A 22,594-nucleotide genomic window follows, 5' to 3' on the forward strand; every position below is an offset into this window, starting at 1 on the left:
CAATTTAAATTGACTAAAAATTGTTAGCATTTACATTTATTTAAACATAAGATTAAAAACAATTTGGATGTAAGAGTTGTATGCAAACAAGATTGTTTTAATCAAATACGTAATGTTAGGTCAGAGTACACTGTACTTGGGATCTAAGTCTAGAAAGGGTTTTTCTCTTCTGATAATTAAATGCCAGCTGGATACATTTTTAAAATCATAAACGAAAGATTTCTCTGTGATCCCGATATCGTGCTAAAGAAGATAAATGTTCTTCACGGCCATTATTTCATGCAACAATGAAGTCCAAGCATTATAAAGACTGAAAATAATTACAAAGTGAAAATGATCAAAATCTGTGTAGAGCAATGATAAAATCTAGGTATCAGGTTTTACTGTACAAAATCAAAATAATAAAGAACTAAAAATGATAAAGAAGAATTTCTATTTTTGATTTGTGAATGATGTGAAAATGAGATGGGCGTGCAAGCCGTGTTAACTTACTACCTGAACTTAAGTTAGTGTTAAATGTCAGCCATAAAAGCCGTCCAACCGAGGAGAAATATTACATATGTTATAATATCTCATATGGAAATATTATAAATAGATTATCTTCTATTCATCTTTAAGAAACCTTAATTCTGATTTTATGAATTACGAAGAATATTTAATTTGAAATATGAATATCTTCAACTAGGATCTTGTATGAATTTGTATATTTCAAATAGCCGTCAATTCCAAATTCAGATTTAATGCCAAAAAAAAGTCATTTCACTTTTCAATATTGCAATGTATTTTGCATGAGCCTTAGAAAATAATTATTTGATGGCAATTGATGTAATTTTAATGCCATTTCTATTCAATTTTGTATAAGGATGTGCTTAGGACTTTTACAATAAAAAAAAATCATCTGCTAGTTGTGGCCTTTGGTGATCCAAAGAAGCAGTTTGCTCGAACAACGCGAGAGAAGTTTAAAGTGTCATGTTTCTTTTGGGCGATGACTGTTGTGCTAATTTTCCTCCATTGTGCTACTGTTACGATTCTAAGCATTTTGTGATGTGCCTTTTTTCTCACTCGATCTGTCCCCTCCCATCAGAATACGGAATCAACACATTTACACACTATGATTACTATGGTAAAAAGGAAGCTGATTATATTAGTTAAAAATCTGACAAGCTAATGTAACCAGCTAATGATATTAATCTCCTGTCTCATCAGGTTCGCATTCATTACCGCACACAAAACAACTGGCCATATTCTAAGCATTCATGTGTTTTAAATCTGAGAACTGATACCCCACATCTTGTGATATTCTTTTATATGCATGGATTGCAGAGTGTGAAATGGAACATTTTAACAGCTAGAGTATTTCAAAATTCTGTAATATATGTCTCAGAAATTATAAGTATGATAAGGAAGTAGTTATAAAATAACATATATATAGATGATACTTTCACAAGAATCTGAGCATGCATAAGTGTAACTTTTCTGTAAAGATAAAGCCTTGTTCTGGCCCATTTGTGAGCACTTTTATACAACAGTGAGGAAATATTCCTTTTGTTATTTATTTTTAATATGTTTTTCAAAAGGACTTTATAAATTGACTCTCTTGTTGATAAAGAATTTTAAGTTTACTTCAAATGTTAATAATAAAAAAAAAAATTACATGCATCTTAAAAATTGAAATATGCAGGCTCTTTTGCATTGGGAGGGGATGAAAATAAGAACCATCTAGTATGCTTAAAAAGACAGTGAATCTTTTACAGTTATTCTTTAATAAATTTATATTGATATCAATGAAAACCACTTTGCCAAAGTCCCCTAGGGAATGTGGTATGATAGCAGTGATATGATTATCCCCTGGGTCACATCAGTTCATATGCAAAAACATTGTTAGCAATGATCATTTTGTGCTTGTCACTTCATGACAGATGACGAAAACAAAAATGAAATCCTAGCATTTTAATTGGTTTAGCAGGAAATTAACCAAACCCAAAGGAATCGTGGAACAAGTCTAGCAGCAATTTATATCAATGAATTTAGTTTTCAATTATTTTTGTCATTATAGTGAATCAGAACATCAAATGATATTTTGTGATGAGAATAGATTAGATCCTAGTCCAGAAGAAGAAAACAATTTGTCATTTTGAAACACAATTAGGATTAGTGGTTTAGAGGAATTAAAACCAGGGTTACATCATCTGAGAGATTAAAAAGACTTACAGATTAATTCTAATGATGCCTGTTATTTCAATACAGATTAATTCTAATGGGCCTGTTATTTCAATACAAATCTTTTGTCATCTGCAAAAATAATCTGATGAGTTATATCTTTGTTTTTTTTTGTGATTAATTAGTGAAAATGGGAATTGTGTAATATTTGTGAGGTATCCAGTGATCTGATCAGTTTCAGGTCCACACGAGGGCCTACCACTAGGCATTTTGTCAGCCATTGTTTCTGTGTCTCCAGTGATGAGCAGTCTCTCTAAATGACTATATAAATGACAGAAAGAGATACCATTCCATATTTCTAATGCTAGAATATTGTCCTAAAGCTAGTTTCATATATCAGATTGGACAAATTATTTAAGTAAAAACATGATATATGGAAATGGACATTATTAAATGATCCATTATTTGGAATGAGTCTGTCAGTTTTTTTCTCGTCTGTGATTTGGATCACATGATTTATCTGTAATTAATAGTAACAATGACGTTTATCCATTAAAGCCAAACGTTTGGTACACCCAGAAGCATTGCAAATAATCACTGTCGGCTATGTTCTTGTCTTATAAATACTATTTATCTAGCACAATAGCTACTTTTTGTAATTTCAATAAATGTGCAGTTTCTATATCCTTGGATATTTGCAGGCAAGAACAAGCTTTAAATCATTATTTTTCATTAATTAAATTATATACGATATGAAGGAAAATTCAATATTGTACCTGAATCAGAACTTTTATAGTATTAGCTGTATCTCATTTTAATTAAAACAAAAATTCAATATGTTTGTGATATTGGATTGAGGGGCGATACATGTAATTTATCATATTCAGTGCTGCTGGGATCCCAAACCTATCATTTGTAATAAGTTTACCATTGCCAATCTGAAGGCTTTTAAGAGGAATCTTTTTTCTAATAACTTGATTGATAGAAGGATCTATCCAGCATTACTCCCCAATATCCCTCTCTCTATCAATCATACGATCATATCAAATATTTCTTTTCCTTTTGAAAACATTTGAATAATCAGAAATTGTTCATATGTTTTAGAAATGGCTGACTTCTCCTCAATTTTTTCAGTAAATGACCATTACGGCCACTTTGGTCGGAACTGTTGTCTGTGTAATTATGAGGTTAAATAATCTAATCGGTCTGATATCAGTACATGCAAAGAGCATTATGATTGTGAGGTATTAGTAATTTGTCCTTTGTAAGCAAAGCCCCTCATTATGATGGATGTGACAGCCAACTGAATCTGCCATACAGATGCCACCAATCTATGATGTATTGTTTTTTACTTCTTCAGCTGAGCTTAAAATGGAATTACTCAGGGAGAAAGAAATGAGAGAAGGATTAGAGAAGCAACTTTCAGAAGAACACAAAAGCAAAGGTAAAGGTTTGGGATATTCATATTCTTAGATATCATAAGCTATCTGCAATGGTCTGTTTGGTAGAAAATGATTTTTGAAATGAGCGCAAAATATGCATAATGTAGCATTTGGATGCTTCTCTTGCAGCCATATTATTACGACGCATCAAGAAGGAAAAGAGAGCACGTCGCAGGCTGCAGGAACAGATGGGAGCCAATCAGAGCGAGGAAAACAAAAACAGTCTGAATGATACAGCTAGCGTCACCAGCCAAGACTCGGACAAAGTCACCCCTGGTCAGTTCCACACCACCATCAAATTCTTATCTGAAATAGAATCTGTTTATGAAATAATAAAAACTTTCAGGAAAATTATTGACAGTATTTTGTGTTTTGCTTTTTTAGAAACACCAAATGAAAAGGAGACAGAAAAGGAAAATAATACCGAATCAGAGAGAAGAAATTCAGGTAATAAACCTAAAAATCTGATGATAGTCCAAAGTATTGTCTTGTTGTAGATATAAACTCATGTTTTCCTACTAATGGACCAACATTTGATTTCTTCTTTGCTCTTTCAGATGTTTCACAGGACAGAGCAAGTCACCTGTTTGAGAATTTCATCAATCATAATAACAACAACACCAGATTTCCTTACATGACCCCCCTCAAAGGAGAAGTCCAGTAAAATCAACTTAGAATCTATACCTTGCCCACCCTCCTAGTTCAGATCTGTGTAGATAATACCACAAGTATACCTACAAAGTGTTTTCATTTATACTAGACACAAATGGCATGTTGTAGATCATTATGAAATCCATACTTCATAAATACTCACCAATATGAAGGGGACTATACCAAGCAATCAAAGCAATGGAGAGTTTTGGCCTGTGTTTGTGTTAAGTGGACTAGTCCTTTGGCGATGTACTGCTTTATAGAAATTTTCAAAGCTCACCCATTATTTATGCCACGGAACAGTGAAAAGTTAGAGTAGTTTTTTTTCATTGTACATATATTTAAGACAGAACAAGTACATATTAGTTTAAATGAGCCTTCATTTCATATGTACATTTTGTTGATGTTCATGAAATTGAGTTCCCTGTTCAAGGGTGATTTTTATTCTTTTTGTAAACATTAAAAAATGTTTGATTTCAGTACTTTTTAAAATATTATGGTGCTTTAATATTGTTTAGATTTATAGCAATATTTTACCACAAGAAATGAAAAAAAAATGTTCAAAGGTTTGACTGTAATCATAATGTGAAGAGTACTTTTAGTTTTGTCATAGCTTGATCAATCATTTCCTGATCTGTTCATTGTTGTCATTATATGAGAAGACAGTGCAATATGTGTGTCCTATGTATAGTTGTATTAGGTGCTACAACCATTGTTATAGAACAACCCACAACAAGGAAACTCGGGTCTTTGTTGGTTTGAATTTTGTATAATAGTCATGTGTAACTGAATATGATGACATTCCTCATTTTGTCATGTGAAAAAAATAATAAAAGGTATAAGCCAAACAGAATTTTGTTTGTTTTCTGTTTTTAACATGCATTATCAGAAAAGTTCTTCGTGACACTTCATAATATTCTCTAAGACTTCTGTATTACCGGAGGTACATCTCAGTGATATCTGGAAGACCATGGATATGCCATAGGAAGCTGGAGGTTCCCAACTTATATTTTTCTACGTGTTTTAACCTCAGTAGCTGTTCTTGGTCCCAGTTAACAAGGTTTTACTGTACTTTATCTACACTTACAGGCCTGCCCAAAAGTTATTTTGTTTTAACTTTTTTTAAAAACATCCTACAATATGAAATTATTTAGTGTCAGGAAGAATGGAATACAGAGAGCATGAGGAGTCTTACATTTGAACTTAACTGTACCTACAAGTACTTTTATACAATATAAAGCTGAAGTTATAAATAACATTACTATGTGTGATGACTGTATTGACACTTTCCTGTTATTTTGCTAAGTAAACTGAGGCAAAATTTGGATAGAGGTATGCTGGGCTCTTAAATATATTTGGAAATATATGAAGATATAATATTTTTAGTTGTGTTTGCTTAACAGATTATTTATTACAGTGGCATACTGGTCATTTGTAGAAGACATTTGTATGCCTCAACTGTCAGAAAGTGTCAAAAATATCACCTTTAATGAAAATATTAAATTGATGATTAATTTTCTTGAAGGGGTATTTTATTGCAAAGAAAGAGTCCTCTGATTTTAAAAGGAATGAACTTTTTGAACAATCGATGTAATGAAAATGTTGCTCATGAAGTAAACCTAGATTTTAGGATTGGGTCCGTACTTAAAAAGGGGGGAAAAGTGCTCCACCCAGAAACTCATAAAGGTACAAGATGTGTTTGTGAACACTGATTTCCCCTTATGGCGGCTTTAAGCCAGGGTTTAAGTTTCCCAGATGCACGTCAAACTCCAAGGTCAAAATTGTTGGTATCGAAAGGAAGGTCTTGTCAAACGAATATACCCGTGAAATAAGAAAGCACTTGTACTACATGTAACAGTTCAAAAGCTATGGCCAAGGTTAAAGTTTTTTTTTTTGAGAATGGATCGAATTCTAAGGTCACGATAAAAAATATTTATAAAGGTCTTGTCACAATGAAAACTCAATTCATATATGAAAGCACTAACACCAACTGTTAAAAAAATGTTAGCATTGTTCAAGTTTGAAAATTTCTGGTAAAACTGGTTCATAATCCAAGGCCAGGAGGTCAAATTTGGTGGTACTCTAAGAAAGGCCTTGTAGAAAAAACAGGTTAGGGGGTAGGCATATTTGACTTGTGAATTACCTCGACCTTGACCTCGAAGTTTGAATAGTTTTTAAAAGTTAACAGCACTGATAACTTTTGAAGTAGAAACGACAGTGCGTTCATATTTGACATGAATAATCCGTGACAAGACCTTAACAGTCTCGTCAAAGTCTTCACAAAAAGTATTTAGAACTTTGGACTTATGTCCTTGATTTTGAATTTTAACCCAATTTTCAAAAACATTTAACCCCGAAAAATAAACCTTGATTATGAATTTTGATTGAGAATATGGAATATATGGAGATAACGAACAGTATTCAAGCTCAAAAGTCTATTAAACAATACAGAATAGGAGCTGAACATTAAAGGTGGAAGCAGGTGCCATGGAGGAGTGAGCATACCCTGCCGACCGGTCACATCCTCCGTGTGCTCCTTGTGATGATCGGGAAGTAACGGAAAATCCGCCGACAATTCAATGAGTAAATACTGGCTTAACAATAAGTATGAAAAACGTCAGTCAGCATTTGATTCAATGGTAACTTGCATTTGTTGACAAGTTCATAGTATCTACCATAGAACTTACGAAATCATGTTAATATCCTTGTTTTATCAACTTGTTTGTCAATAATTTACATTGTTTTAGTAATTGTACACAAATACGTAGACCATGCTCTTGCATGTGGAATCAACTGAGATATATAAACTCCGTATACATGTGATGAAGGTATATTGCTGCATAAGTACCCAAGTTGACGATTGAAAAGTTAAAGTCAGCACGTTTATCAAATATTATTGGTACCCATGGGAATTCCAATAGATTTTTGAAAGACACGGTCTCCAAAAAACCACATAGATATTATCAATCAAGCATCTTTTATTTTTGACATGTGCGTTACCTGGTTCATGACCTTTCAAAATGTTCTCTGGTTTTTGTATTAGCCTTAAAGTTTAACCAATTGTCTTTTTTTCATTTCTTGCATTGGTTAAAATGTTTGAACGAAAGAAGGTGGAACATACACATTACCAAAGACAATAGCTTTCAGACAGAACTATCAATTTAAATTCATGACCTTGAATTAGAAGTTTGTGACATACGTATTAAAAAAAATGAATTTTGACCATAACCTTTGCCCAAGAAGAGACATTTTATTTTTCCACATAAGCATGACAAGTACTTCTGGATTGTATTATATCTGACCTCATGACCTTGATCTTGGAGTTTTCAAAGGCTTTAATCTTTGTTATAACTTTTATTAAATAAAAGCTTTTTTGGTGTAAAGTAATGAATATTTTTTTTAGAATATAGAGTAAGAAGTTTTGATTTAACATTAAAACAGATTAACTGACATACACGCGACTTTTCAGACGTGCACGTACAGACTATCGGAATTAATGCTATAGGAATTTTTTTGCGATTGTGAATTTTGAGGATTTGTCATATCTGCAGATTTTCCGCAAAAAATGAACAACCGCGAAAAACAAACCCGTTACTAGTATACGGTACTGTACATGTCATTTAAAGTTTAGAGTCCTAGGCCCATGTATAAGAAAGCGGGAGGAGGATTTTACGTCCCACACACATTTTATGCCCCTCCCCCTTTTTTATGGCTCGTCACTATCTTATCTCTGTCTTCATTGTTAAACACACACAGTAAAAAAAAAAGAATGCTACCTACTAGTAAGAGTCTTGGATAATTAAAGGTTCTTAATAATACATGTATACAGTGTATCTAGAAGCAAATTAAATTTACATGAAGTTAGATTCGTCAAGATTTTTTACAGAATTGTAACGTCTCCTTTTAGACCAGGCTCGGGTTCATGAAACAGACTTAGACTTAAGGCAAAAAATGTGTATTGGGTTGAAATAATAATAAAGCAGTCCAAATGAAAATAATTTTTCTCTGCACAGTATAAGTGTTCCGGTTCACAAATATTGAAATAACAAACATTTTATATATGATTTGTTTCATGATCCCGGAGGCCAGAAAACTGACTAGAACAGATAAATTTTCATTTGTATGTAAAGCTATATATCCAAGTCTACTGAATTCTACTACAAGACCTAAATAGGTCGTTTATTAAATATACGATTTTATTATATGATTAAATAATTTCTATCTCTGATTGGTTGAGATCCAACTATGTTAGAAAAATACTACGTTGTATTGACCTGCACATGACGTTCCAGGTGAATACAAGGATTTATTTCCTCTACATTGATCTAAAAATAGATCGGGAAATTCCAAATTGATACAAATTGTTTTGAAGGCTATTTGAACGACTATGACTTTTTTTCATGTGAACAAAACATACGCGTGCACACTGTTTTGTTTTAAAAATATATATTTTGGCAAGTCATCAGAAAAGTGTGAATTTAATTTTTTGAAGAGGGGATGTACGCCGGCATATTTATCATGAAGCGCTAACGCCCCTCCAACACTCTGAACAACAATTTTTACATTTTGGCAGTCAGTTTTCCCTGATAATACTCTCTCCTTTCAAAATCTATCCTATAAAAAAGTCTGACATATATTTTTTTCAAGGCAACTCAAATTGATAAAAAACATTTCAAATTGATACGACTGGTGAGGTTTATTTACATTTTAATTCGGCTTCTCTCTTGTATTTGGCTAGGACTTAATTAATTGCAAACAAGTAATGAGCTGTGTAATTTTATCAGTGAATCATATAATAAAACAATTATTGCTGTTTTTTGAGGTCAATACAATGATTTAACCATCTTCGAAGTACAATATTCACCTCGCCCTTCGGGCTCGGTGAATATTGTACTCCTCAGATGGCTAAATCATCGTATTGACCTCAAAAAACAGCATAAATTGTATAATATCTTAGGTTGTAAACGGAAAGAATATTGCATATCTTATGTTCTTAACTTTTCAAAAAAAATTATGTAATGTACACCTTTATTTTTCTTTTACAAAATAGAGCGTTACATTAACCGCGATCTAATATTCGCTTCGTAAATAAGGAAAAGTAAAGAGGAAAGATGAAATACAAATTGAATCTAAAGCCAGTGTTGATTATAAATCTTTTGCGTCACAGCTCTTAATGTTAGAGACAATATACTTATTCTTTCAGTAATTGTATACTAAAATCGTCATATAAGACGAAAAACAAAAGAAATATATGCCGTTTGAATATGTGAATTTCTGTTCTAATGGGCTGTTTCGATTAATGTTTGAATTTTATTTCAATTAAAATGAAAATTTCCTAGAAATTGATCATAAACCAAGACCTAAGAACCTGGATCGTTATCCTGAAGTTTTTCACTTTTCAGATGACGATTTGGGGGATAAAAACATCCAAATTACAATAAATGATCATAAAATGGAACATAATAGCAGGGATTTTTATAATTTTATATGTGTTTCCAGTCAAGATGCCGAGTTCGCTAGGTGCACCAGACATGCACTCGGATTTTTTCACCCTCGCATGAAATGAAGCTGAAACCCTGAAAAGATTTAAATGGATAATTTCATAAGTAAAACATCACAAGTTGAGCCCTACCACATCATGTCTCTTAGGGGCTCTAGGTGCACCCAAATGAAACATTGAAATTAATGCACGTGTCGGGAAAGACAAAACGTTACGCTTGCTCTGGCAGAAAACAACATTCGTCTCTATTTCCGGGTAGAAACATTTTTTATCAAGGATCTCTGCTTTTTACATGCATAAGATATATTTACTGAAAAAAATAATGAATACATTTCTTAACATTAAATATTTATCACATTGGTATTTGTCCGTCGATCAAATAAGTCCTTAAGGGTGGTGTTGCATTTATTGTAAAAATCTAAGAATTAAAGAGAGTACGTGCATAAATATATTCTAATGACTCAATTTGTATTTGCTTCCCAATTGTCCACTTAATGTCTGATGGTCATTCTAAATGTCGGAAGCCATCCCATTGAATCTGGAGTAAGTGGTGTCTGTCACTGTTTTCAACTGGAGAACAATCGCAAAGGAGGATACCAGTAACTCAAAAAATTACAAATCTTTTCAAAGTGGTACTTAATGAAATAAAATGCTTACCAGGAAATGTCAAAATACACACTCTGGGCTAGAAAAAAAAATGATTTCAAAACAAAATATACTGTTGAATATTATTAGTATTGTTTGCCAGAATCCGAAAAAAAATTGTTCACCATCGAACCCCATGTCGAATATTTCCAATCAGTAGCGGATTATTTTGGTGTAGAATTTTACAGATTCGATTCCTGGAAGACAACATGAACGCGGGGTCATCGTGGTGAATATTGATATGTATTGTTCTTTGTCTTAGCATGAGGGCAGAAAAACGAAATATTTTGGTTTATTAGATTAATTATGTCATTATTGCAGAAGATAAAGCAATCCAGAACAGCCACTGGTAAAACACTTCTAAATGTTTATCTGAACACAATATTTGGAAATTATGTTAGAGACGTCCCGAAGGGCTACGGTACATCTGGGACACCTCGTGTCCCTGTGGGTGCGGGGAATGATAACAAGATGTATGTTTTTTTCTGGGTAGGTTACCCAACATGAAAGAGAAAGCGGGCGATGGAGCGAGGAAATGGTAGAGATTTCCCGTGTGGTCCCAGCATGCACAACAAATAACGCATCGCAATAAGCAAGTAATGACTACTTAAACAATACACTGACGCAAAGAGCAATTCAGTTTTCTGGCAGTTCGCGCGTGTCTGCAACACAAGTTCATAATTGTGAAGAATTTCTTCATTACATTAACTGATTGGAATTGAAATATTGTTGAAGAGAATAAATTTTCTTTAATTCATAGACCATTATATATAGAGTCGACTGGTGGTTGATTTAATTCATACTCAATGAGATGGGCGCCAGCTCACATGGTTCAGAAAGCGAGTCTCTTCATTATAAATCCAAATGTTTGTTAAAATTTGACATTTGATTCGATAATCATGAATGTGATTGAATTCGACCAAGAGAGTCTTGTCTGTGGTAAAATCTATTTCTAATAATAATAAATTAAAATCACTCTGGCTGCCAGAAAACGGAAGTGTCATATATGTATTCGGAAATAGAACTACTCCTCGCGGAAACAATCATTTTCATTTGTATCGCTGAACTGCCGACCATAAATAATCAATTTTGACTAGAATAAGTAAAAACAAAACTATTTTATTTTATTCTCTTTACCACCTAAACACCTACTTCCGATCGCTAAATTTGACTCAAGTGTTCCGCCTTATTTTGTGTCGTCAGGCTTAATAAAAATTCCATTATTCCCAGAGAGACAATGTCTTCTCTTCTGTCCAGAGTAATGCCTTAATTATAACTTTCTAGACTCCAATTTAGTTTTCACCTCAAGTTCTCTGCACAGATGCGTTTCAGCGACAGACAACGTGATTTAGAGGTGTGTTGACGAGTGTCTATCTGACCCCCTATGGAAAAATAAAATTAAAAATCTCTCTACCAAGCATAGCCAATGACAGGGAAAATCGTAATCCAACCCAAAAGTGAAAGAAATCCAATCCTTTAAAGAAGTCTAAATGCTACTTAAAAGATCAAATTGATAAACTTTTCATTCCCGGTGACTTTTCAGATATTTGTATTAATTTATAGCAATATTAACATTCAAATATATAATTATAAAAATGTTGGGTTCAGCTTTAGAAGACCATGCAACTTCAATCAACCCTGAATGAATCTACAGCGAGAAATTCTGTCGTAATAATGCAATGGTTTGTCGAGAGAAAGTGATTTGTTAGCCCTGGTAACACAATAGTCCCTGTATACGCTGTCACCAAATCATACGGCGCTGTCTGTCAGGTCCTTTCTCTCAATAAAACTTGTATTTGACGCCACTTACAAAAGTCTGAACTCCATTTTACAGAACTCGGCATCTGCTAATTGTATCGAATTCACAGTTTAAAAAAATATTTTTTTCTCTCTTTTTCAGTCTTAAAGAAATAATTTAAATAAAGTATAATTTATTTTTTGAATAGCGAAACGAAATACTTAATTATATTGTATAGAATTCAGACAATAAAGGTTTATAAACATAAGCAGCATAAAATTGCTTTCTAGTTTCTAGATTAGGGGGAACGTTATATATAAAAATAAATAAAATATATTTCTACAATATTTTTATAAGAGTTTTCCATAAACCTACTACCACTTTTTTTTAAAGATATACAACAAGTTGCTAATGGTTTGATTTTATTCTCTCAATAAATAGCCTTCTCTAAAGTTTATTTTCTCTTAACCAAAACGATTATATACCCCTACACACATACATGTACAAGGACTTGGTGAAACAGAAAGATTTTAGAAAAAAATATCTGACACCTCTAAAAGATATGGAATCTGGATAGGGCCACAATTATTTAGTTCACTATTGCACCCTCGCACCATCTAGGTTTTGTTCGATAGTGCGATGACACTACATGTGTATAATGCGATGCGATGTTGTAATGGTGGGATTACGATAATGCAATCATGATGTGATGTCTCGATGAGGCAATAATTCGATGATTCACGCGATGATTTGATGACGATGAAGCAGTATTATCGTACAGTCATCATCGCACTTTCGCTTCATGGACTTATCGTCACCACGCTATCACTTTGTCGTTATCGCCCCATTGTCCCCTATAAGTCGGTGCTCGATGGTGCGATGGTACTCTATGTGGCCCGATCCGGATTCCATAATTAAAATAATACATTTATATAATGTAATGTACATAAGATTTTAGAGGTGCTATGTATAATTAAAAAAAAAACCTTTAATTAAAGTTCATTTACATTTATTAAAATAAAGTATATTGTACGCTCAATAGGTTTTGAAATATTACAACTGTATAGGTACACAGAATATCAAATACCGTATTTCATGTGAATTAACGTTTGTTTTATCACCCCAATCAGTGATCATGAAAGGAGCTGATAAATAAAGAGGACCCATACTTGTGTGGAGAACTTGAACGGTTGGAAATGTAACTCGAATTTGTCATGAATATAAACCAATTGCTTAAAAACCGACAAAAGAGCGAAGTGGATCGACTGTTCACGAGATGTGTTTTCCCGTTGACATCAATGATCAATTTTAAAGGAAATACATTATACTTAAAATCTCTTAAAAAGGAAATCACACTTATCAGTATAAACTAAAGAAATAAACGATCCCAAATACGCCTTTCTACATCATGGACAAGTGTGGATGATGGATGCGATACAATATAATATATAGTTGTGTATTCTGTAGCCACATCACGAACTGTATTATATATATTTTATATGTATATATGAAGTATATTTCTTTTTATTAAACTAAACTGAATAAACTGCTATACTATTTTGTAGTTTGATGGGGACTTTATTTCAACTCGTGGGACATTTTAATTTATTTCAACTCGTGAGACATTTTTCTTATTAACTCGTGTTTATATAAAAAAAAAACTTTTCCACAACTGAAATGAATTAAACTATATAAAACATGACTGCAGAACTTTGGCTCTTGGCTTGAGAAAATCAGTGATCTAACATACATGTAACGGTTACATGTATGTTAGAGCACTAAACGCGTTATTTTTGGAAGTATATGAAATGGATTTAAATTAATTATAATTTACGTTTTAAGGAAACACATATTATCTATTTTATATCTAGGGGAAGATTTTTTATTTTGGCAAAAAGATCTTAAATAAAAACACAGCAGGTGCTTGCATTGGAATGGTGGACATACAGCACTTCTCATTAATAAGAAGATATAAAGATATTTGATATGAATTATACATGAATAGCCAAGATGAGTTAGCAATATACATTTTCACAACGGTGAGAAATAATTTTTAAATATGATAATCGCAGATGAACGAATTAATTTTAATGCTTATTTCAAACATTTTTAAAAGTTCCATTATATAATAGTTTTTTTGCGCTCAAATTACACAAAAATCAAGTGCCTGCTTTAGCGATATAAAGAGACCATTTACATTCTGCCGACGGGAAAGGAAAGAGAAATTCAGAGAATTCGCGGTACAATGTTACAATTGCTGTTGAGCTTGTTAATTATTTCAATGCTAAATATTACAAATGGATATTTTTATTTTTATGCATTTTCTGAAAATCTCATTTACATGGACAAACGATACACAGCTGGTATTTCTGGGCTCTATTGAAAGCATGCATTACGGCGAAAATCTTCGGAAGGAAGACCCTTGTTACAGTTTTTACCTTGTGTGTGAAATATTATAGTGCTCTTGGAAAAAACCCGATACAATAAATGCATTAATATTTATAAAATTGGTGTAATCTAGAAAGTTGGTAGATTTTTTCCCTCTTTATTCTACTTTACAGATGACAAAATATTTCACATTCCAGCATTATTGAAAAAAATTGCAACAAGTTGACAACTTCAAAAGATCTCTTATCTATCCACTAGTCGTCTGCAACCTAGCAACTCTAGCAGAATCGGGAGATTCAATTTCATCTCGCAATAAAATCCTATTTCTTTGTTATGTGTATCGGCATATATGGTCATTTTGGTCTTCTTTATGTTGAATACACAATGGATCTTGCAAAATAGTACAAGGGACTTCACAATCAAATTCGATAAAGCATTTGGAATTAAATAAATGGCTTAGGAAGCCGGTTTGGTGAATAGAATTATCGCTAAATGATGAAATATACATAGAGGGAATTTTAATAAGACTGTCAATGAGAGACTCGTTTTCGGGAGGAGATGAAATTAAGGTGGAAAAATATAGCAGGAAATGAACCATCCCGACAGGTATTCAACATAAAAAAGATAGCGTCAAATAAACGCTTAATTATGACCGTTCTGAAGCCTTTCCTTCCAATGCAATCTTTTACGTAGACATGTATACCATATACACATGTACCTACTCGTTTTACAGCCATAAAGAATACATTGTAAAGTACTTAAAACAAAGTTGAAAATCTGTACATCTTTTTTTTACTATCAAAGGCAAACATGCGGTATTATTTCTTTTTTCCGACCATAATGTTGGTGCAAGAATATTCACTATGACTTTTTTTTAGTGATTTACAATAAAGTTAACACCCCTCCCACAGAAAGACACTACATGTCTACTGTCTGCAAAATATTAATGGATAAAGTAAGTATAGCATCTCCCCCTCTCTGCACATGCACAATGTTTCATGCGCAGTTAGGGGCACTGCAAAGCGGAGCATCACCTCGCAAAAAGCTTAATTTTCCAGTACGCAATTCCGTTGTCCACACAAGGACAAACTAACCCCCTCCCTCAAACACACAATCGCTTTATTATACATGTGATACATGTATACCATGCATCTCTGTTGCTAGATAATACTTAAACATGTTTAATTTAAAGTCGCATACAATCCTAGAGGAAATGCAGAAGGATTATCCACATGCTATTGATATGTTTGATTACATATGTATATCACAGTAGTCGATTTTTCTTTTTTTTTGATTTTTGTTACCTCTAGTCACCTTAATTATGTTCCCCAAACGAGTTTGGGAACAAATCATTTTTAAATATGATAATCCAGAAACGAAGTTGGGGAATTTTAATGCTTATTTCAAAACTGTTTTTTTATTATTCCATTATCTAACTTTTTTTTTGTGTTCTCAAATTACTGAGCTAAAACCTTTTTAGGGTTAAAGTGTAGGTGTGCGGAACGAAGGTCATTTTGCGCGCATACGCCTTGCGTGCGCGTGAAGTGATGAAATGACTGATACACTTAAAATAGTTATAACTTTCACATTTTTTGATGGAATGATTTGAAACTCATTATATAAAGATATATTAATAGTGTAGATAATGTGACACTGTCAAATTAGCACGAACTCACGCGCATGCACGTTTGCTCTGATTGGCTGAAACAAAAATCTCAATATCTTTTCTGTTTTTCGAGGAAATGCTTTGAAATTTAAAATATAGGCATACTTTAGGATGCCCTATGATATAATATATAATAATAGTCATGAACGCACGTGCATGCACGTGCGCTACAATCTGATTGGCTTAAACTTTAAATGGCTATAACTCCCTTGTTTTTCAACCAAACAGCATGGGATTTAGATCATAGACAGACATTATGGACTCCTAGAAGAAGATATTGTCATCATGAACATGCTTGCACGTGCATGAACGTGCGCTTCGCTCTGATTGGCTGAAACAATATTCTCAATATCTTTTTTGTTTTTTGACGAAATGCTTGTGTTTAAAACAACATTTTAGGATATCCTACAATATGATGTATAATAATTTTCATAAAATCACGCGCATGCAGTGCGCTGCAATCTGATTGGCTTAAATTTTTAATGGCTATAAAAATTGGTTTTCAACCAAACAGGACGGGATTCAGAACATAGATAGACATAAAAGACTCCTACAAAAGGGTATGGTCATCATGCACATGCATACACGTGCGTGCACGTGAAAATAAAATTACAAATACACTAGATTAAACATATTTTTGTATTAAATGCTGTAATATTTAGTATATTAAAATATATAAATCATGTAGACAAAATGATATGGTCATTACCACATGCATTCAAATGCGCATGCGTGCAATACTGAAACTGAATACTTTTGGATTTAACTTTGTTAAAGTCTAAAATGTATCACTAAAATGTATATGTCTTATTTAATGTAACTTTCTGAGAATATGGAACAAAAGGGAGTTGGGGAGCGTTTGGGGAACATCTGTAACGGTTCCCGTTACAATTAGCCCTAGTTATTATTATTATTATTCTTTTTTTTCTTATTTGTTCTCCGGTATGTTGAATACACAACTGTTCACCCAACTGACCTAAAACCTTTTTAGGGTTAATGGGTGTGTAGTGTAGGTGTGCGGAACGAAGGTCATTTTGCGCGCATACGCATGCACGTGCGTGCGCGAGCAACACGTGAAATGACTTATATACTTAATATAGCTATAACTTTTACAATTTTTAATGAAATGATTTGAAACTCATTATATAAAGATATATTAGTGGTGTAGATAATGTGACACTGTCAAATTAGCACGAACTCACACGCATGCACGTGCGCTTCGCTCTGATTGGCTCAAACAAAAATCTCAGTATCTTCTCTGTTTTTTGACGAAATGCTTTGAAATTTAAAACATAGTCATGAATTAGGATATCCTACAATATGATATAGAAAAAATTTCATGAAATCACGCGCATGCACGTGTGCTGCAATCTGATTGGCTGACACTTTAAATGACTATATCGCCTTTGTATTTTGACGAAATGCTTTGAAATTTAAAACATAATCATACATTACGATGTCCTGCAATATGATATACAAAAAATTTCAAGAAATTACGCGCATGCACGTGTTCTGCGATCTGATTGGCTGATACTTTAAATGACTATATCTCCTTTGTTTTTTTACGAAATGCTTTGAAATTTAAAACAAAGCCATTCGTTAGGATATCCTACAATGCGATATAGAAAAAAAATCATGAAATCAGGCGCATGCACGTGTTCTGCAATCTGATTGGCTGAAACTTGAAATGGCTATAACTCCCTTGTTTTTCAACCAAACAGGATGGGATTCAGAACATGATAAATATTAGGGACTTCTACAAGAAGGTATGGTCATCATGCACGTGCACGCACGTGCGTGCATTTGAAACGAGTGAAATTAGAAATACACTTGAATGAGTGATTTTTAATACTTTTGGACTGAATGTTTTCATATATAGTATATTACAGGGAATATGGCACTAAAAGGGAGTTGGGGAGCGTTTGGGGAACATCTGTAACGGTTCCCGTTACAATTAGCACTAGTTTAATTTTGATTCTGGTAATCTCTGGTCACCTGACGAAAATTTTTGAGTTCTGGTAACAGATGGAAACCTTTCATATTTTGAGTTTGGTCACCTTTAGTCATTTGAACCAAATTTTGATTTTTGATTTTAATTTAGTCTGTTTAGTTTTCTAGATTTTAACTTTGATAATCCTGGCCCCATGACCATAAACCAAGAATAGACTTAAGGTAGGATTCTTCTCTGGTTTCTGACTAGATGAAACATTCAAATTATATTTGCTTATATGTCTTATATATTGAGGTGTAAGGAATTTAAAAGATCATATTTTTCTTTCCTCATCACAATTGTACAACACAAACTGCGTTTGAAAACTAGCAGGGACTATATTTTTGGCGGAATGGTGGCGTATGAAAATATCTTCTTTTCTGCCTCTCAAAATTATAATAGAACAATGAATTTAGTTATAATTTTTACACAATCGAAGACTTGGGGAAATTTTCAAATGTAAGTTAAATTAATTATGAGGGACTAAACTTTCAAAATATATTAAATAAATATGATTTTTCAAACAAATTAGAGCTTTGTTAGCTTTTAAACGCTTCCTATCAAAGTGCAGATTTAAGCCAAAAATCCATAAAAAGTATTTTTTCTCTCTTAGTAAACGATCAAAACTTTTTGTTTTTGTATCATTTTGTACATTTATAAGGCCACTTTATAATATGTGAAAATAAGAAAAAGTTAAATATAGGAAGCATATGAAAATAACTAATATATCCTAAAAAATTAAGAAAAACAGAGAAAATTCGGATTAGCCAATATCCATTTAAGTTAAATTATTTATGTAAATTTGGTAATATCATGCCATAGACCTGGTATAGTAATATATTGTTATGCAAAAAGAACAATCTTTAAATTTTTGAAATAGAAGTAGGTATCACATGATTGGCAACAGTATTTTTTTATTCTGAATGTCAAAGAAAAAGATAATGACCTTGACCTGACCTTGCCTCTAATACAAAACGGTCAAATTTAATTTAACTGATACTATCACTTACTGATATTGTCTTCTTGATTCTGTGAAAATTTCATTAATTTTTAAATATTAGAAATATGAGAAGAATCCTACCTTAAGTCAAAATTACAATTTTGAATAACTTAAGTTTTATTTAAAATATGTTCTTAAAATTTTGCAGTTATGTATTCAAATTCCAACAAATATTAATGCAAATTTAGTTTCATTATAATTTTTTTTCAAAAGTTATTTTGATTTGAAATTTTGACTTAAGTCTATTCTCAGTTTATGGTCATGAGGCCTGGTCATATTCACTATTTTTTTTCTTAATCACTTCAGGTCTGTGGTCACCTCTAGGTTTTGGATACCTTTGGTCACGTGTACTGAATTTTTCTGGTTACCTGTTCTTATAAATTCTTGCTTTTGTCAGAATTAGATTCACTGTATTATTATTTTGGATACCTCTAGTCTCCTGCATGTACTTTTCAAAAAAGTACATTGTAACACTAACGTTATGACTTAAATAGATTTACTGAAGTAACCGTTGGTCCTGCTGAGTCGAAAATTGTGACTTCCCGATTGTGAACTTTAGAACACTTCGAATAATTTGGATTTAAATTCTTTAAGAAAAATAAAATTATTTAAATAGCTTGTAAAGTTGTTTTCTTTGTACCAAAGGGACATACGAATTTACAGAATGATAGCGATGTACTGATGCCCCTCTGCAAGCACACAGTACATAACTTAAATCACTATGTTTTTTTTACGATATAGTTCTGTCAATCAGAATTTACTGAGGTATCCTAATCGATTTACCTTTCACATATATTTGATAGGTGAAATTTAAACTGTATTACTAAGTAAAAAGGAAATGACACACAATTGACAACATTTTAAAGCAATGATTCATTCTTCAAAAACAATTTTCCCTAGTTTAACCAAGTTTTATAATAAGAAAAAAAAAATAAAAACATAAAAATAACGGGGCATTGATAAGGGTGCGTGGTATAGTATCACAACTAAGAATTCCCTCCTTTTTATTGTTTTGCTTGAGCGACAGAAGTGATAGACGCTGCATTTCTGAGGCAGAAAGGTGAACGTGGTGCTCTCAGAATTTGACACTTATGTTCTCCCAGCCGTCATGAGGATCCTCGACCTTTGACCCCGTAGATTGTTGAATCGCATTAATTGGATTAAAATGAAAGAAAGATAAGACACATATGATTTTCTCAACAATAAAAGCTCGGTCTCAGTTTCATACTGTATCGGACAAATAAATAAATTCTAATATACTTCCTGTGAACTTGGACAGGAAAGCGCTTGGGTGGTTAGATGCCGTATCAGCCGAGAAGTCAGTCTAGATATCGTTTTCTTTTATAGTTTTGATATAGCAAAAGCTGCTAATTGGTATTTGGAACGACTGGTCATTAAAGTTATCAGAGATGTGAATAGTATGTGTTGGAATTTCATAAATCATGTTGTTTTCCGAGCGATAAATTCGGGTACACGTGTTGTGTTAAATGTCGCAGAAGAGATAAATGGATAAAACACTGAATCGCATTTAAAAAAAAACTTTAAAAAAATATCTGTTTAGATATTTTTATTTTTAGAAATTTTTAATCAAATAAGAATTCATGTCTGAGAGAAATCAGATTATTTGCAAATGATTTTTGCAAAATATCAACGAGTGAAAAGTATAGCATTGTAAGATAGACAACTCGTCAATTACATGTACAAAACATGAAGTTTACAGCTAAATCTAAAATTTTTAACCATACACAGGTCACTTAAAAAATCATTGCAAATTACTGAAACAAAAAGGTGCATTGTTTATGCCAAATATTTAGCTTTGAAGCGTTCCTTCAAAACAAATGTACTGTTTTTAAATTCCTAAAAGCAGTGTACGTACAAGATTTGACCTTTTTATTTCAAGAATTAATTATTCAGCATTTTAACAGAAAGGTATCTCACAGTAATTAAAACTTAAACGAGCAGTAGTGTATTCATAACAACCCCCCCCCCCCCCGGAAAAGGGAATATTTCCGAATTCGCCAATTGAAATTAATGTATGTTTATCTGAATAATTCAAGCACTACATTTTTAACAAACTTCATTTGGGGGTCTAATTCTCATATATATTGCACAATAAACGAAACTTCAAATCAGACTTCTTATTTATAAACTGCGCTCGATCATCGTTTCCAAACAAAGGGGAGGGGGGAGGCGACAAACAACTATTAAACAACATACCTAAAATATATTTACCAGACATAAGAAAATCTATTCCGTGGTTGAGGTTGTAGTGGGGTCCACGATTTCGGGGTTGGGATTGGGTGTCATTGAAATTCATTGTCATTAGGACAACAATATGCAAGAACTGGTCAACGGGAGATAACTCCAAGAAATATATATTACATTGCATTAAAAAAATTAAATATTTTTATGTCAATAAAAAAACTGCATTTTAATCCTTTTTGTGTTTCAGTGATGTGAATTTTGATTTTATAGAAAACTTTTACAGTTTTGTAGCAAATGGACAAGATCGGGCCTGACTCTACGTCACGAAGCATGTCGTCTGCCGTATTTGTACATGTTAAAACAGCTGCCACCAGGACACGGAAATCCGATGAATGGATTACCAGCAAGCCCTGTAGCTAATGTTTCCAAACTAGCCAGTGACATTTTATACAATGTGAAAAAAGAAATTACATATAATTAGCAGAAAAAGGGCACAGCTGGGTGAATGAACTTTGTTCAGCGGTCACGGAAGGTAGGACACGTACAGTGTACTATAGGGAGGATATCAAGTGCTCAGCTGAGCGGTTTTGGTTTTTAATGAAATGTAAGTAGAGTAATTTTATATCATGAACTGGACATATTAGTAAAGCTAGAACAATGAGGTTTTTTCATTCGGCTCGGAGGAGAGCAGGACACAGAAGCGATTGCTATAAACGCTCTGACAGTTCAACAAAGAGATGTAAACATGGGGAAAACCCTGATCGTGACGTCAGAGGTGAAATCGACATTGTTGAAAATGTAAACACTCATAAATATCGACGCCGTTTGAAAGGCACATGCCGGGAGCACAGGTTTCTTTATACGTATCTGAGAATGTGTTTCGAGAGGAACTTGGATGATAAAGAGTTAATAAATGATATCATCGTGGAAATCTTCAAATGCGAGGGGAACCTGCAATCTATTTTTAGCATTCTTCTTCCTGGACACGTGATTCGAAACACCTGTCGTATTAACAACAATATACACGTGCTTTATCCAGGTTTGAAAGCAAAAGTTAGAAGACAAGGCATATTGGAAGCTTTTGAATTTTATTTGAGGCATATCTGTCAGTCTTCTGATTTAGTATGTCAGCCATCCACTGTCGGATTTATTCTGAACCGAGAATTTGATGTGGGTCAATCATTTACTCCTCTATTGGCAGCAACAATG

At 33.0% G+C, this 22,594-nt stretch overlaps 1 protein-coding gene across 1 annotated transcript in view; it reads left to right on the plus strand.

Annotated features, from left to right (window-relative positions):
* Positions 1-5,106, plus strand: part of LOC134230494 (dachshund homolog 1-like) — a 35,173-nt gene extending 30,067 nt beyond the window's left edge. Inside the window, exons 7-10 of the mRNA XM_062712330.1 lie at positions 3,521-3,604; positions 3,732-3,878; positions 3,987-4,049; positions 4,160-5,106. Of these exons, the coding sequence (XP_062568314.1) occupies positions 3,521-3,604; positions 3,732-3,878; positions 3,987-4,049; positions 4,160-4,266 (401 nt within the window). The 3' untranslated portion in view covers positions 4,267-5,106. The remainder of the gene's footprint in view (positions 1-3,520; positions 3,605-3,731; positions 3,879-3,986; positions 4,050-4,159) is intronic.
* Positions 5,107-22,594: the final 17,488 nt, after the last annotated feature.

The sequence above is a fragment of the Saccostrea cucullata genome, unplaced genomic scaffold (assembly GCF_032062105.1).
Source record: "Saccostrea cucullata isolate Sc308-1 unplaced genomic scaffold, CSIRO_AGI_Scuc_v1 ctg51, whole genome shotgun sequence".
Classification (NCBI taxonomy): domain Eukaryota; kingdom Metazoa; phylum Mollusca; class Bivalvia; order Ostreida; family Ostreidae; genus Saccostrea; species Saccostrea cuccullata.